The 18350-nt window shown below is 37.1% G+C and overlaps 1 protein-coding gene across 12 annotated transcripts in view; it reads left to right on the top strand.

Annotated features, from left to right (window-relative positions):
- The window catches only part of Utrn (utrophin), a 508932-nt gene that overhangs the window by 362359 nt on the left and 128223 nt on the right, over positions 1 to 18350 (top strand). For all 12 annotated transcript variants that reach the window (XR_013424804.1, XM_078018961.1, XM_078018962.1 and 9 more), the window contains one exon: positions 2451 to 2607. Coding sequence is in view for 11 of the 12 variants with exons in the window: in XM_078018961.1 (XP_077875087.1) it covers positions 2451 to 2607 (157 nt within the window). In the remaining variant the exon portion in view is untranslated. The remainder of the gene's footprint in view (positions 1 to 2450; positions 2608 to 18350) is intronic.

Raw genomic sequence — 18350 nt, 5'->3', positions numbered from 1 at the left:
ATTGATTAATGAGTTAAACTACAGGTACTGAAGACACAGGATCAAATGTTGAGTAATAGGTCCAGGTATGTGCATAAGTGATTTTGCACATAGCGACACTCGAGCACTTCTTGATTGACCAAGAACCTCTGATTTCTGGCTGTATTTTGTATTTAAAAATATAGGAAAGAAATTGCAGTATCTCAGTTCCATAGCAAAGTGGTTTAAAATAGCAGAGAGAATTTTCAATTAATGTAATTGAAATTTTTTAATTGTGCTCTGTGACAAGTAAAATTATTGTTTACCAGGGAAAGGTAATTACATATTTGGCTTAAAATTGATCAATAGAAACATAGAAAAGCTGGAGCTCAAGAAGAATCAGGACCTTGTTAAAGCACAATTTTGTAAAATGTGATCAGTAATGGCACCTGTGGAACAAACAGAAATGATAATATATACAAGAAAATAAAATAAATTTCTGATCATACAAATTTTAGGGAATTATAAAATGCTTTGAACTTCTTTCTGTATCACAAAATTATTTCTTATTTCATGCCTACCCTCTTTGAATGAGATTTTAGAGTTTGAGTAGTTTGCTTTATAGTCAGGAGCTGCCAGTGGAGTGGCACTGTGAATAGACGGCACAATAACTGGCCTTCTGTGTGTATTGTATATGAGTGCCAGTGCTGGTTTGTGGTATTTTAAAAGAAATGCAGGGCTTCAATTTCTTCTTTTAGCTAAGCATATTGGTTGGTTGACTAAAGTTATTATTTTATGAATTAGAGATGAACAAGATATACTAGACAAGTCAGATTTCTATTTGTTCTTCTGAAAAGATTATGAACTTTTTAGCCAAGACTTATGATGTTGTTGTTTATCTGTTGCTGGGAACATCATGTCCATGTGATCAATGAGGGTATATTTGTTTGAATTAACTGTAGCAGAGCTGTTAGCATTGAGAAAGAGGCTCAAGAAGATCAAATGTGCAAAAAAAGAAATCATGGAGAGGTTTGCTAGACAGTAGTATCTGTTCCTGGTTGGCTGGTTCCATATCACTAAGGAAAAGAGCCGATTTCTGGAGGTGGGGACCATAGTGCGAATGTCTTGACATTCAGAGTTTCATATGAGAGGATAAGCAGCATGGCCAACAGAGGTTTCTCATAGCCGGGGTTGTCCCATGTGAGTTGTCTTGTGGGCTTCAGTCTTTGTAAGCCGTTGTGTAAGAAGCTACATCTGTGTTTAATCAGCCTTGCCCCTCTAACCTGAAAGACCATAGACAATCAAGGTAATTCCATTTCTTCAGATTAGTCCTTGGGTCCACATACATGGTTGTCCACTGGGGTAATGCATAACTGAGGAAAGCCCCATTCCTTGAGTCTCTGGAGTCTCTTTTGACTGATCCATATTTTCAAATCCAACCCACCTGTAGGTTTGAGGCTGCCTATGTGGACTTTCTCTAGAGCCCTAACAAGAGCAGGATGGGATTTGTGATTTTGCACTTTGATTCTCAAGAGCTTTTGCTCATACTTAAACATGATCCACATAAACATATATTAGTGGTTATGAAGTTCTTAAAGATCTGAGGGTGCAATTCCATGCTAAAAATAAAAATTATTATTGAAACAAAGATGTTACCTTTAAAAATATAAATTACTATAATAATGATTATTGCCCAGTTCTTTTTATGCAAATATCCATTTGTCAGTGGACATCAATCAGACTTAAGTGAAATGGTATCCTGGCCAAGCAATGCCTTATTGTTTTCCAATAATTTGAGCTCAATTTTGATAATATTCAGCTTTCAGTATTTTGTTTGGTTGTAAGAGATGTCAAGACAGTAGTGGTATTATTTCCCAAAGATTAGTCATTTTGGGGGGGGGTCTGGTTTTTCACTTTTGAAAAGAAAAATGTTATGTAAATATTCAGATAGTACAAGTGTGTGTGTGTGTTTCTGTATAAATGATTGGTGTTTACTTTGTTTTCAGTGGTATCCACATTTGGTCTGTACCTCTCTAAACATTTTATATACATATAATTATCTTCCTCCTTCCATATATATATATATATATATATATATATATATAGAGAGAGAGAGAGAGAGAGAGAGAGAGAGAGAGAGAGAGAAAATGAGAAAAATATTTGTCTGTACATATATACTATAAATATATTCTAGCTAAACTACCAACACTTGGTCTCTAATTTTGCATTATGTCACAAACATCCTTCCTGAAAGCCTCACCTTCTTGTCTTTATGGTGTGAAGGTATATGTCTTAAATTTTGGTTAAGATTAACAACATATTCTTTAGAGATTTTAGCTGATTCAAAATAACTATTTCTTACAGGAAATACTTTTTTCTACAAATGAACAGCTGTGGGTCATATAAGATTATTAGGCTAAAGGAAGGTTTATAATTTTGTGAATTATATAATCCAAACTGCTAAATGTGGTCAGTATTCTGTCTCTCGACAGGGCCCATTTGGAGGCCAGTGCTGAGAAGTGGAACAGGTTGCTGGCGTCTTTAGAAGAACTGATCAAATGGCTGAATATGAAAGATGAAGAGCTTAAGAAACAGATGCCTCTTGGAGGGGACGTTCCAGCCTTACAGCTCCAATATGACCACTGTAAAGTAAGTTGAACCCTTATGGCAATAGTGTGTGTGTTTGTGTGTGTGTGTGTGTGTGTGTGTGTGTGTGTGTGTGTGTTTTAAGTGTAGTGAAATAAATACTTCATAAATCTAGAAAAATGTAAAAGTTGAACTGATTTTCACGGGTTTTACCCCCTTCTGCTTCTAATTGTCAGTACTTAGGCATTTTATTTAAAGTGCATTCATTGCCTACATTTGTTTCACATTAAGTTGTCTCTTCACGTTTAACTAAAAATTTTTCAACGGTACATGTATTGAAATGGGGTGTAGCCTAGAATGTGTGAGGACTGGCTTTGATCCCCAGAACTACCCCACTACCACCACACGCACACACGGTCCAGGTGTCTAAAGCATATTGCTTTTAGCATCTCATGAAATGTATTTAACTTTCTAATATATTCTGGAATGGTAATGTATTATGTTGGGAACATTTTAAACTACATGCTCATCTTAAATTCAGCAGTTATGTAATCATAAAGAATTACAAACTAGGTCTGGGAGTGAGCTCCATGGTAGAGAACCTACCTAACTACAGACAAAAAAAAGTCACAGACTGTTTCATTGATATGAAATGAACGTGAAAAAATAAAGACTTGCAGTAAATCAATAGGATAGATCTAAGTTTTGCTGTTGTTGTGTGGGTTCCGGGAACCAAACGAGGGCCACTCCCATGGTAGGAAAGAACTCTACTTCTGAGCCATGTTCCCAGCCTATAGAATTAAATTTTAAAACAAGTAAAGACCATAATAGTTAATATTATTTTATATGCTTTATTTTCTGAATTTAGACTTTTCTTTCAATTACATTTTTATTTTTCTCAAAGGACTATCTCTATTTATACTTTTACTCTGCTTAGAACTGATAGACTATCTTCAGCTGACACATGGTTAGATCCTTGAATTTTAAAAACTTCTTCACCATGTCTAGGTTCTATTAATATATTTAATATCCTTTACATTATTTTCTCACATATTGCATATCACCCTATTTTATTGTATTTTTTATTATTCACATACAGTACAAATTCTCATTCTAAATCTGTACATTTTTATGTGACATTAGATTCTGTTCCCAGTTGAAAAATGATAAACGCAAACACTTTCTTCTTTTCAAGAAAGATACCATCTATTTAATAAGTTGCTATACTACAAATGACATGACCTTGAAATTTATTTTATTTTGAATTTGAATCACTTTGACTAAGTGATTAAAATTACTATTTTAATATATTTTCTCCTACTTGAAAAGAGAATATGATAGAGAAATAGCTCTAAGATAAGAGAAAGGAAGATATTGTTGGCATATGATATACAAAATAATAATAGAAGATTTAAAATTACTGATTTAAGAAAATCACATTTTCTCCTTTCTTTTTTTTTTATCTTTCTCCTCTATTAATTATTCATATTCCCTTTTTGTGGGCTCAGGTATTAGTGATGAAATAGAATAATACAGAACTCTTTGAATAGCAATGCTCTGCATGGAATAAAAGCTGCTTATGATCATGTGCTAGCTTTGATTAAGAACCAAATTTTAAGGTAGGGAATGATTTTCCTCAGATAGCCTTGGCCTTAGCACATAAAGTGCATGTCAGCCTTCCCAGTCAGTTCTGGCTGTTTGTTATCTCCGTCTCCTGGCGAGGCTGCCTGGCTTTGCATTGTATTTCACTCTATTTTGTAGCACTGCATGCACTTCCTGTGCTTCAAGCTCTTAGCCTCTCATTTAAGTAGTAAAGATAATAATGATAATGATGTTGGCTCATTTATTCTTCAGTTATTTTTTGAGTACCTCATATGCACCAGGCACTATTCTAGTCACTGGTGGTCTCGCCTGATTCTGAGTAAGAGAGAAGTACTGGACCAATAGGCAATAAGATGTCATATGTCCTATAGTAATAACTGCTATGGAAAAAAATAAAAGGATGTTATAGAGAGAGAGGAAGATAGGAGATCATAGCAGAGGTGATTTTTATGCGGAGTAGGTCAGGAAAATGCCACAACTGGGGTGGTCTTTGAACAGAGGCAGAGATAAATGAGGTAGTGATCAGTTCTGCTCTCTGGGGCAGATGAAGCACAAAGGCCATAGAGGCATCGATGTTCAGGGCAAAGGTGAGGAACAGCATGGAAACCGGGTGGTTGAAGCCATTGAGCCAAATGAAGAGGCAAAGTAGGAGATGAGCAGGTGGGAGGAAGGGGTGCAGCTCACATAGGTTCTCCCAAGTTCTTTAAAGGACTTTAGCTTTTACTCTGAGATGGGAAGCCATGGAAGGTTTTGTATTGATAGTGATGTGATCTGATTTACATTATGTAAAATTCGATGTTGAAATATGAAGAATAGACTAGAGAGGAGTGCAGTAATCATGCAGGGATGTTGTGACTTGGGTGAGAGTAACTGGTTTCTGAACACATTCAGAAAGAACCAATAGAATTTGTTGGTGGGTGGAATATACGGGATGGGAGAGAAAGAGTCAAAGGAATCAGGAGACAAAGGTTTCTGGACAACTGGAAAATGGATTGCCATTTAGATGGGGAGGGGAAATTGCTGTAGAAACCTGGAGAAAAGTTAAGAATTTGTTTTTTGACATGTTAAGTGTAAGGTGTTAATTAGGAGGTTGTTTATTCAAACCTGGAGTTGGGGGAAAAGTCAGGACTAGAGCCAAACTTGTTACCATGTATCAGCCATAGGATTGGTTGAGATCACTTAGGGAGTGATTATAGTTAAAAAAATGAATTATGAAGAAAGGTCCCTGAAGAACCTAAGCTTTAGACATTGAGAAGATGAGGAGACTGAGAAGGAGAGCCAAGAGAGAAGAGATTCTAGGCCTCCAAAGGAAGAGCTATGTTATGAAGGAGACTATGGATACAAGGGTCAAATATTTCTGAGAATTGAATCAGATAAGGACAGAACATTATCCATCCAAGGACAGACTTGTGGATCTCAAATGAGAGTCATTTCAGTGGCATGATGCATTTGGAAGTGTGATTGGAGTGGATTCCAGAGAGAATATGAACAGAAGTACAGAAAACCATTTTAAGAACTTTTACAAGAAAGATACCAAGAACTGGAGCCTTAGAGGGAGATCCAATGTGGGTTGGAGTGATATCTTTACAGGCTGAAGAATGATTCAGCATCTTGCGTGCTCCTGGGGACGGTCCTACAGGAGGGGAAAAACCAGTGACACGAAGAGAGAGTCTGCTGTAAAACAGTGACAGGATGGGTCCAGTGTACCAGTGGCTCAGCTGGCCTTGTAAGAGGGCAAAGCATTTATCCTTTTTAACAGGAGAGTGTGGAATAGAGGGGTGGATAATAATAGGTTGGTGGATTTGGGTGTGGGAACATTTAGATGTTCTCAATGAAATAAGAAGCAAGAGTATCCACTAAATTTGAGAAGGAAGGAGATGTGGAGGCTAGAGGAGAGAAGAGATAAAAATTCAGTCCAGAAGTAGGTAGATTAACAAACTAGCAATTTCTAGCAAAACTGCAAGACAACATTAAGGGCTGGCTTGAGGTCAGTGATGGATTAAAAGTGAGAACAATTAGTGTGAATGGTTTTCTTCACCCATGTTTAGTTGCTCCAGTGAAAGTGGGGAATTCCCCAGAAAGTTGAATATAGCCAAGCAGAGGTGATGAGGAGAGGGCAAGGGAGAAAAAGGAGTATAAAGGAGTTGCAGTAATGATGGAACATGGACTCAACTTTGGGAAAAGGGAGGTATGACATACAAGAGAGGTGAGGGTCAGGAGTAAGGTGATAGAAGTCAATGAGTTGGAGCCACCAGCGGGGCTTGGGTAATTGTTTGAGTTGGGAGACTGGGGGAGGAAACTGTAAGGAGAGCAAGTGGTAGGTAAAGAAGACATCTCAAAAATCAAGTTCATGGAGGGGTGAATTTTCTGCTACTGACATTATTCAATGTCTTTTTGTGTAAGTGAGTTGTAGGGACAGGTTAAGGAACAGGGTCCTTGGAGGAGAGCCAGTCAAAAGTTGAGATGCCAGGCTAGTGGGAAGATCATCTACTAGGTAAAGAACCACCATATGACCCAGCCATCTCACTCCTTGATCTATAGCCAAAGGACTTAAAATCAGCATACTATAGTAATGCAGCCACATCAATGTTCATAGCAGCTCAATTCATAATAGCTAAACTGTGGAAGCAACCTAGATGCCCTTCAATAGATGAATGGATAAAGAAACTGTGTTATATATACACAATGGAATGTTATTCAGCATTAAAAGAGAATAAAATCATGGCATTTACAGGTAAAGGGATGGAGTTGGAGAATATCATGCTAAGTTAAGTAAGCCAGTTCCCCCAAACCAAAGGCCAGATGTTCTCTCTGATAAGTGGATGCTGATCCACAATGGGGAGGGGTGGGGAGCACGGGAAAAATAGTGGAACTTTGGGCAAAGCGGAGGGAGGGTGGGGAGGGTGCATGGGGGCAGGAAAGATGGTGGAATGGAATGTGAAGGAATCATTACCCTAGGTACATGTATAATTACACATAGGTTGTGATGCTACATCGTGTACAGATAGAGAAATGAAAAGTTGTGCTGCAATTGTGTATAGTGACTCAAAATGCATTCTGCTATCATATATAACTAATTAAAATGAATAAATAAAAATAAAATAAAGCTTCAAGTCAAAAAGAAAGAAAGAAAGAAATTCTCTGAGCAGGAGGAAGAGCCAGTTACCAAAAGGATAATCATGAGAAGGAAGAGTTCTGGTAGTATGTTTCAGAAGTCTAACCTAGAAATGGTGTTTTCAGTTTTCATTTGGATTATATTTTATTGAACTACTTCTATTTGCCAGCACCATTCTGAGCACTAGGAACATATTCTCGTGGTTTTGTTTTTGTCTTTATTTATTTATGTCCCCTCTTTTTTGCTCACCAATGTCACTTTCCTGGCTTAATTGATGGAAAAAAAAATTGAAAACATCTTTCTTACACTATATTTTTCTTTAGGGGCTTTCTGAAAATGGCAAAAAAAAAGAGCATTAAAATATTATTCTCAAGGACTAATATTTTAGTATGTAGTGCTTTCTACCAAGTCACCCCTCAGCATGCATTAATTCAGTAAATTAATTCTTAAAGTTTATAGAAAAACTTCACCAGTTATCTTTTTCCCTGGAGAACACAATCCAGTACAGAAGAGTGTGCTTGCGAGAGGGGTAAGCATTCTATATAGGTCACTGCTGAAGCAGCCGGTCCAGAGGATTTGGCGATCCTCTCCAGGGTGGCCTTCACATATTCATAAATATATTAATTGGCTTTGCATCTGATTTTGCCCCCATGAATTAAACAGAAAGGAAAAACTCGAGGGAAGAAATAAAAGCTTAAAGCAATGTTTCCCCATATTTTCTTCTTGGGCTGTAACATTTGCTATTGCTTTGTGAATAAAGGCTTGGAAGACTGAAGTTCACCCGTCCTTTGTTCACATAAGACACAAGGTCTCTAATGTAGGAAATATACTGAGAGCTATATGAGGCCATCGGGTGTCAGATGCACTGGAGAGGGTTAGGGAGTGGTAGTTCCCTCCCCATATGTGTGATAATTTGGGTTAAAGAAGGGAATAAGCATTATATCTAAGGAATATGGTAGCAGAAATCACAGTGAGGTGGAATGAAAATACCTTATTTTCAGATCCAGCTTTGTTACTGACTCTCCAGGTGACCCTGAGAGTTTTCTGACTTACCCAGCTTTAGTTTCCAGAGCAATAGGAATAATACGCAGTGTAGTTCATACAGGCTGCTGTAACAAAATTAATAAACTAGGTTGCTTATGAACAATGGAAATTTATTTCTCAGACTTCGGAAGGCTGAAGTCCAAGATGCAGGCCTGGGTAGATTTGGTGTCTAGGGAGGGTCTGTTGCTGGTGCACAGACCTGGCTGCTCTTGGGGGAAGGGACTCACAGGGCACTAGTCCCATTTGTGAAGCTCCCTCCCTCATGAGCTCATCACTTCCCTAAGATCCCACCTCTGAACATTGTTGCTTTGGGATGGATTTCAACATATGAAATGGAGGTGGGGGAGGATGCAAACATTCAGACCATAGCAAGCAGCTTCTATTTGTTTACACAGAATTGTTATGAGAATCATACGAAATAATGTAAATGACAGTCATTTAGAATTTGTAAAATGCCGTAGGATAGTGGATTATTTTACCAACCCATGTGTATTGGTAAAAGCAGCTTTCTTTCCCAACTACTACGAGAACTGTTTTAAACTCTATCATTATAAATATACATAATTGCTATTAATACTAATTTATATTAATATAAACATACATTACTGTCATAGAGCTAGTCATTATGCAATAGTACAATTAAGGCAATATTCAAAGAAATGAGATACCTACGTGTAATTATTTACTTTTTTGGGTGAACATCACCAGCTGTAATCATTGGGGAGTCTTAGTTCAGCTAAAGCTTTGTATCCAGTAATTCCCTTTCTTGAATTTAATTAATAGTTTTTAGCCAGTATAACCCAAAGATAATTTTCTAATTTATCTCACATCTTCCCTTGAAATCCCTATTTCTTGTGGGGTATGTGTGTGGTTGCTCTATGTTTTGAGACAGCTTTCTTTTTTAAGTGGAAAAAGGTATGTCTTGGTGCCTTGGATGCATATGGAGTAGTTACTGGTTGGGCTAGAAAACTGTTAATTACTGTTAAACTGATAATTGCTCCTGTGATAATAAGACCTGATATTAGTCATGTGAAGAATTTAGATAATACTTAGACATCTGATTATTTTACCTTTATCACTAGTACTTTACATGTTCAAGTTGGCAGAACATTTTTATATTTTTTACTTATTTTTGCTCTTCACATTTGGAAAACAGGATAGTGTCCTATATTTTAAGCCATCTTATGTTGGTCATTTAGCACACAGAATTAGGTAGACCTGGTTTCAATCCTACCTCCTCTACTTGTTAGCTTTGTGATTAGGCTTTAGGGTATTAAGTCTCTTTAGTCCCTAGTTTGGGGCCATCAGAAAGCATAAAACACTTAGCATAGTATATATAGTAAGTGCTCAATAATCAAAAGCTGTTGGACTTATCTTTGAATTTATACATTTTTAATTTTAATTGCTATAAGTCAGCATTTTATATTTTTCCTTAAATTCATTGTTTGAGCACTATAAGTTTTAGCACTTTAACTTAAATTTATCATTTTAGCCTACTAGTTGGTAGCTTAAAAGATACCTTAGGCTTCTCAAGAAAATAGATGAAGTCATTAAGACAACAATATTTTGGAGAAATGAATGTAAAGATTGGGACATAATTTGTTTCTTATTTTTAATGAAAAAAAAAAAAACAGCTTATCATGGAAGTCCAAGCCTAAGGACATTTCTGCATGAATTGCCTTTGATGAGTTTATCAAAAATTAAGAGACAAATTATAAATGTTCAACATGAGTCTAAATGCCTACAAAGCTATCAATACCTAAATGTTGCCATAATTTATAAGGAAACAAAATTAATATGCACTATCTTATATTTTTGTTTACATGACTTTATCCTGAGTTCCATCTGCTTTCGCAGTATGGAAACTACTAGGAGACCCATGTCTCAGATTTATGCTTGCAGTCATCCTGTAATTTAAGGAATGGTTTATAGGAAGTCGTAATCTCAGTCATTTGATTCTTGCCTGTATGTATCCTGGTCATTTATATGTTCGTGAAATTGAAATGATACTTTTTCATAGCTATATTTTGGTAATGGCACTGTCAGTCATTTCATTATCTGTCTGTCCGTCCATCCATCCATCCATCCATCCATCCATCCATCCATCCATCCATCCATCCATCCATCCATCATTTACTCAAAATATTCTCTGAATGCCTTATATGATAAAATTGATGCTTAAAAACAGTAAGCCTCAGCTTCTGTACCTCAATGATATATTTTAATAATTTATTTTCCTAAAAGCTCTGGGCTTGATTTGTTGGCTGTATCCAAAGGGAATATACATATTAATTTTTAGGTAAAGTCTCTTAAAGTCTCTGAGACTTCCAATTAGAATGATATTGTGAGGTCATGCTTCAAAGTACTCCAGTTTATAAACATCTAGCAATTATAGTAAGATATAAAAAACCCAAACCAAACATAACACAGTTGGGCTCCAAAACATGACAAACATTCTATAACAAGAAACAAAGCAAAAAAAAAAAAAAAAAAGCTAATGAGGTTGATGCCACTGGAAAAATGTAGCAGCCCTGGGTGATGAGCTGGGAGAAATTCTCTGCATAGTCTCTGCTCCAAACCTGTCATCCATGTTGAAATGAGTGATGGATGGATTGTCACCATTTCATTCTCCAATACTATGATATTATGAAACATCAGTATTTTGGATTCAGTAAAATGCCTTTACTTTTGGTGTTTTAACCAGTGACTTAGATCATTGATATATTTTCAGCAATATCAGTAATAAATATTTTTTTCAGTGCTTTACTAATATATATACATAGGCAGGTATATTAAATGATAGTAATGATAATGATAGTGTCATAGGGCTCTGTGAGCAAAATGTTTGGCCTGTGGTCTGACATACAGTAAACACTAAGTAAATGGGATCTCCTATCTCCTCCTGTAGTTGTTGAGGGTTTCTCTTGATGACTTTGGTCATTTTCAGTTTGTTTAAAACTCTCTAGGATATATAAGTTGTTTCAATTAAAATACTACTGTATTAATTCCTGTTCTTTATCATTCATTACAGCTCAATACAATAGAACTAGCCCCATTTCTATCTAGAATTAATTTGTTAAGTTAGACAAGGTTCACATGCCAGTCTTTACAAGTTGGGTAAACAGTACAATCATATTATTTTTCTCATGTCGGTACATGTTTAATTCCTTCAAATGTTAAAATACTACTTTATATTGAAGTGTTTTTAATGACTTTTTAAAAATGAATGAAACTGGAGGTGGAGGCGCACATCTGTAATCCCAGCAACACAGGAGGTTGAGGCAGGAGGATCTTAAGTTCAAGGACAGCCTCAGCAACTGAGGGGAGACCCTGTCTAAAAATAAAAAGGGCTGGGGATTAGCTCAGTTGCAAAGTGCCCTTAGGTTCAATCTCCAGTACCTAAATAAATAAATAAATGGATAAAGTTGAATCATTATATCTAATGACTGAAATCAAATTCTCAGTATCATTTTATAGGTTTTGTAGAAAGGTCATTTATATGCAACTCTGCTCTCAAGAATGTGAAATTTCCATTTAATCAACAATTACCTATAAAGTACCTGCAATGTATATAGTGTTAATATATGATGCTATGCGTTTACTTTTGTCAGATACCTGAAGATGGATAAAATGCAAAAGCAGTTTTTATTATTTAATTCACACTTTATTTTCACAACAATGTAAATTCTGAGTTATGTAGGTGCAATCATCAGAACTTTAACACACTTTCTCTGATAAAATGCAAGTTTGGTTTTAGAAAAGAAATCACCAAGAATAATTAAAATACACCATTCAGGTATAATTTATTTTATGTGTGTCCTTTCCCTTAGGGCTACTCTGTCCTTTGCTTAACCCGAATTCATTCCCATATTCAAATCTTATTACATAAGAGTCAGGACATTTGGGCCTTAAACTGAATTGCCAAGATCATAAATCTTACCTGTTAAAATAACAAATTCTAACATTATCTTTAAAACAACAACACTTCATCATTAAATTCAGGCTTAGTGTGTGTGTGTGTGTGTGTGTGTGTGTGTGTGTGTATGTGGCTTTCCACCTATGAAAGTAATCTGAAACTCAACCTGAAGCCTATAATTTTCAGGTCTTGCTGTGTCAAGAGGCTTATGTATGGTGGCAAATTGGCTTTATTCTAAAATTTTTAGAAATTGGTTTCAAGGTCCCCTCCAATCTTTTCACCTGTGCTGATGTCTTTCTTAACAAAGGCACAGCTCTAAGGTCCGTGAGTAAAGCTTCTGCTTATGCACATGCCTGAGGCCGCAGTTGTCTAAGCAAGCCTGTGCCTACCTGCCACACCCTGCTTAGCTGTGCACCTCACCTTATCTCCTATGCTTGATAGATGAAACTATCTTTCTATGGGACCTCACTTCAAAGGCCCACAGAATATCCAAGTTTAGAGGATATGAGGCAGCCCTAATAGCTGTCATTCTCTGATGGTGAAATTCAGAGTGGACTGCAATTGTAACCAAGAAATAACAGCCTATAAAACCAATCATCCCAGTCTTAATGAACGACTTCTGGACATATTTAACCCACAGATAATGTTTTTCATCCAGCAGTTCATTTATTGACTCTGAAATCACCTATGTTGCTCCTGACGTTTGTCACATTGCTGGGTACTGAGCACATATCAGTTTACAGGATGTTTTTTTTGCTGTCACAGAATGCACTGCTTAGGAGCAGAGACAGACTTTATAGTCACTAACTACAGTAGATATCAAAGCCTTGGAGTTGTGGGCATGGACACAGCCAGGGAGGCAGAGATGGATCATGCCCGTTTGTACTTGCAAAGACTGGGAAAGGTTCCATAGAGCAAGTGACCTTGGAGGTGAAAGAGACCTTGAAATAAGTAAAAAGTCACTAGACTGTTTTCCAGACTGGGGGAGAAAAACCTGCAAAATACCCATTGTATGTCTGAGAGTACACAGTAGAGTGAAAGTGCACCTTTTTTTCATTATCCATAGGGTGAGGCTGAAAGAGAAAGAATACACAAGCTTAGCACCTAGTACAGTGTCTGGTAATGGTAGGTATTTGCTGGAGGGGGTACATTTATGTGTGCATGTATTTCTACAAATATAAGGAAGAATACCATCTTCATTATGAGAAAACTAGAGGATTCCTGTCTTGATTTTAGCATTCATACTTGGTATTCTCATTCAGGTATTATTTTTTATGTCAGTGGGATAGAACCAAAATGAAAGTATACATTAACTGTTCATTTAGGAACATTAACCAAAAAACTTTTACAAACACTATGAAAAATATTTATTTATATTTTGTCTGTGTACCAATGGGAATGAAGCTTGTTTTCTTTCCCTTTTCTTCATGTAGTTTTATTAGTGCTATCAAACTTAATGACTCTTCTGCCCTTTTTTGCTGTCATGCTATAATGACTTCACATCCATATATGCTGATTTAGCTTTTAAAGCAAGTTGGGGAAAAAAAGTAAATTACATTCTAGCAGATTCTCCTTATGTTTGTATCATTTATTTTTTTTTCCTGTTTGTATTCTCCAATAAACAGTTAAGTGCTTTTTGAAACCCAAAGCTGAAGAAACCTGCTGTACCAGCAATGCCTCTAATTTGTGATAGTTTAGAGCCTGTGTTGCCAGTGTCAGCTCCTTGAGCATCCTATGCAGTTGCACAGGGCCCCATCTTGGAAGGAATCTGCGCTTGGCTGAATGCTCTGCTGCTGCCTTCTTGAGATCCTTGGACAGAATGTTTGGACAAGGGGCTGTGCAGTTTCACGTTGCCCTGGGGTCTGCAATTGTATAGCCAGACCAGTTTGCATCAAAAACATTCATGTATATACTCTGACATACATAACGCTTTTAGAATAATGAAAGACCCTGAAAACATACTTAACTGAGCATCTTCTGCTTCCTCAAGTCAGCCACGTGGAGCCCCCACTCTGAGTTACTTGCCCTTCCTTGTAACATGTCACATCTGTTTGTTTTCAGTTATCACTTTTCCTGGTGTCTCACTAACTGTTTCTCTGCATGTTTCTTTATCTAACTTCCAGGATGCTGTGTTTTCCTGATCTTGTTCTCATCTCACGGGTAGCTTCTTCACAGTCTCCTGTTCTGGTCCCTTCTGCTGTCCTCGGGATCCTCTAAAATTGGGATGCACCAGGGATCAGTCTGTGCCAGTTCCTTCATGCTCACCCTTTCCTGGATTTAGATTTCACCTCTGTGCCAACCACTCCCAAATATATATTATTCATTTCTCCCTGAGATTCTAATGGACATTGCTTACTTAATATGGCCAAACTGAATTTCTGAACTGGCCCTTCAGATTTGTTCTACCAGGCTTCCCTATTTCAGTTGACAGGTAAAAATAACAATCACTAATAATAATAATAACAACAACAACAATAACAACATCTTTCTCTCACCCTCATTCTGTTAGGAAATCCTGTTGGTTCTCTGTTCAAAACACAGACTCTGAGTCCGCCACCTCTCACTACTCATCTGTCTCTGGGATGCTGGGCACAGCAGCCAGAGTGTTCCTGTTAAGATAAATGGAACCCTGCAGAGGCTTCCTTCGGATTTGTAGTAAAAGCCATAGTCCTCAGAATGGTCTATGAGGCCCTGTGTGGTCTGCCCTACCTCCTGCACAAACCTTGCTCATCTCATCTCTTGCTGTTTTCTCTGACACACTGGTTTCAGCCCCTGTTCGCCTACTGTGGTTCCACTCACAGTTCCCTTCCCTGTCCTAGGCCTAGAGTCCTCTGTCCCTGGAGTTTAGAAGCTTGCTCTAAGCACCTTCACACAGCACCCACCCAGACAGTCCTATGGAATCACTGCCACCCTGGGGAGGCGTCTGATCTCTTGCCCTGCTCTGCCTCCTTCTCATCCCTACAATTATCATCTTCTAGCATCACTACTTGTCTCCTACTGTCTCTTTGTCTATATCTGGTCGACCAGATGCTAATAAATTCTTGTTGAATGCTGAGTTAAATCTACCTGAAGGGAACAACAGTTTTGAGGTAGGAATATTCCTTTGGTCTTTTTACCTCTCAGTGATCCCTCTTTACTTCTGTATATTCTGAAGAATGTTACAGTTTGAAAATATTTCTACTTTAAATGGTTGAATCTTTAACAAATATAATGGCTCACTGAGAAATATAATCTACGGTTGTTTCTTGAGAGCTTGAAATAGTTGTAGTTATATGAACTATTTGAACTCTAGGAAAACTCATCAGGGCCCTTGCGTGCCGGGCAGGTGCTCTATAATGGAGCCACACCCCCAGCCCCTTTTTCTATCTTAATATCATCTAAATTGTTCAACGCTGGAGTAAGAAGGATACTTATGTGAGGGAAAATAGATTGAAATGTCTTTGATTAGTGAGATAGCTTCTATAATACACTTTATTATTTTACCTGTATGTTCCGAATGCTGCCAGATGCACCCAGTGTTTGTGCCTCCCCAGTCCCCAAAATTTGAACCTTGGAAAGCTAGATGAGCTAACATTCTTAACAAACGCACTGAGTAGCTTAAACGTATGGAGGTGTGTTATTCAGTGACTTAAACGTTGTGTTTTACATCTTATAAATAAATCTAGCTTCATAGAGGTTGTCAGAGTAAAATATAATGGGAAAGTTTTATAATTGTTAAAGATATAAAAGTAGACCTGTAAAATATTTGTAATTCTTAATAATGTGTTTCTTTAAAAGTTGTCATTGGGGCCTGGGGTATGGCTAAGTCGTAGATTACCTGCCTGGCATGCATGAGACCCTAGGCTTCACCCCAACCACTGCCATTTAAAAAAACAAACAAACAAAACAACCCCCCCCCCCCAAAAAAAAAAAGCCTTCCTATTGCTCTGGGTTGTGGTTCAGTGGTAAGGTACTTGTCTAGCATGTAAGAGACCCTGGTTTGATCTCTAGCACTGGAAAGAAAAAAAAAAGTAGTAATCTGTTCAAAAGGTCTGTTACACAGCATGGTGACTATTAAAACAATGTTTTATATTCTTACAAATTGCTGAAAGAGAAAATTTTGTGTTCTCACCATACAAAAATTAAGTATGTGAGGTAATGCGTATGTTAATTAGCTTGATTTAGCCTGTCTACAATGGATACATATTTCAAAACAACATGTTTTTAAGATGTCTATACATTTTTATTTCTCAATTAAAAATGAATAAAATAAAAATAAATTAATTAAAATTTTTCATTTAAAAAGTAATTTCCTTAATGATCAATGAGCCCTATTTCACTAGGTTATCTTTTTTAAAAGTGTTATTTTTAATTTGAAAATTATGTATTACAGATTTGCTAAAATAAAGAACAAAAATTGACCATCATTTTACCACTGTCGCGCAAACATTTTTATTTTGCATGATTTTCCTTTTGCATATCCACCTTTCACATTTTTAATGGGGAGCATAGTTTTTATCGTATTTCTCTCTCAGATTTATGCCATGCTCATTTCTTCACGTTGCTATGTGGTCATTATCACCATAATTTTTCAAGGTTACATAGTGGTCCCCGGTGTGGTTAGACCATAGTAAGCCTAAATATTTTCCAGGTGTTGGATATTTTAAGTTGCTTCCAATTTTTTTAAAGCCATAAATAATGTTGTAATGAATACTTTTGTACTTGTAGCTTTTCCGGCTTCATTTTCTTAAGATCTATCCTCAAAGGTGAAATACTTGTTTCACACAATATGACCAAAGTAATGACTCTTGATATATTGCCAACCTCCTTTCCCAAATGATTGAACCAATTTTCTGCCTCCAGCAACCCATGAAAGCACAGCCTCACTGCACCCTCATCTGTGATTTCTCATTTCCAGTCCTCTTTTCTGTGGACCGACCGCGTGTTGTTAGAGGTTGTTGAAATTGTGATATTCCATGGCAGTCTAGAAATTTAGAAAGCCATTTCAGGGTACCAGACTTCTGGTTCAAGTTTCTTTCCTCTCAGAGAGGGAAGAAGAGAGAATTTCCTGGATGTTTTTGGCTCTCTTGGGCTCAGAAAGTTAGGGAAAACATTGACCCTGGTTTGTGGGACTCAGATTTGCTCTTTATCTCAAATTCACTATGTGTGTGATGTGCTCTAGCTGACTTTTCTCACCTCCCCAGAACTTTGTTTTGCTTTGTTTTGCTTTTCTATCCTGGAACAGAGTGGCTCAAAACAGAGACCACATTTATTTATTTGTTTTCAAAAATGCAAAGTGATATCAGCATCTTGCAACATAGATTTTTTTCTTTTCTTTTTGTGGTACTGAGGATTTAGTCCAGGAGAGTTCTACCTCTGAGCTGTGTCCATAGCCTTATAATTTTATTTTCAGACATGTTCTTACTAAATTGCCCAGGATGGCCTTGAACTTTAATGATCCTCCTGTCTCAACCTCTCAAGTTGCACAACACAGTTTTCTGCTTACTAAATATTTTGGCTTAATCTTGGAGACTTACATACTTCCTTTTTGTCCCATAATTAAGTAACTTATCTATGAGAAGAGTTAAATTAACTAACTTTAATTTTTTCCTGCTAATGGAGGATGAATGTGTTAGCTTTGAGTTGCTGTAACAAAATTATCTGAGATAATCAACTTAAAAGGAGGAAAGGTGTGTTTTAGCTCAGGGTTTCAGAGGTTTTGGTCCGTGGTTGGTTGGCTGGCTGTGCTGGCTTGGGGCCTGTGATAAGGCAGAACATCACGGTGGTGAGTGCCCTAGTGGATTAAAACTGTTCACCATAGTAGCCAGGAAAACAGAGATAAGGGGCCAGGGTCCCAATGTCTTCTTCAAGGTCATGCCCTCAGTGACCTAACTTCCTTCCAAAATGGGGCTGCATGTCCTAAAGGTTCAACCACTTCATAATAGTGCCATAGGTTGGGGATCAAACCTTTAGTATAAAGCCCTTTGGGAGTCACTTATGCAAACTATAGCACCAAGTATGAGTGAATAGAGGCTTTGGAAGGGATTCAATCTTGGATGATAGCTGGGAATGAGGGTAATATTTGGATTAGCATCATCTTAATAGTAACTTGTTATTCTGTAGCATTGAACAGATTACAATGTATGTTCC

The sequence above is a fragment of the Ictidomys tridecemlineatus genome, chromosome 8, assembly GCF_052094955.1.
Source record: "Ictidomys tridecemlineatus isolate mIctTri1 chromosome 8, mIctTri1.hap1, whole genome shotgun sequence".
Lineage (NCBI taxonomy): Eukaryota > Metazoa > Chordata > Mammalia > Rodentia > Sciuridae > Ictidomys > Ictidomys tridecemlineatus.
This window is presented reverse-complemented; position numbering and strand designations above follow the sequence as displayed.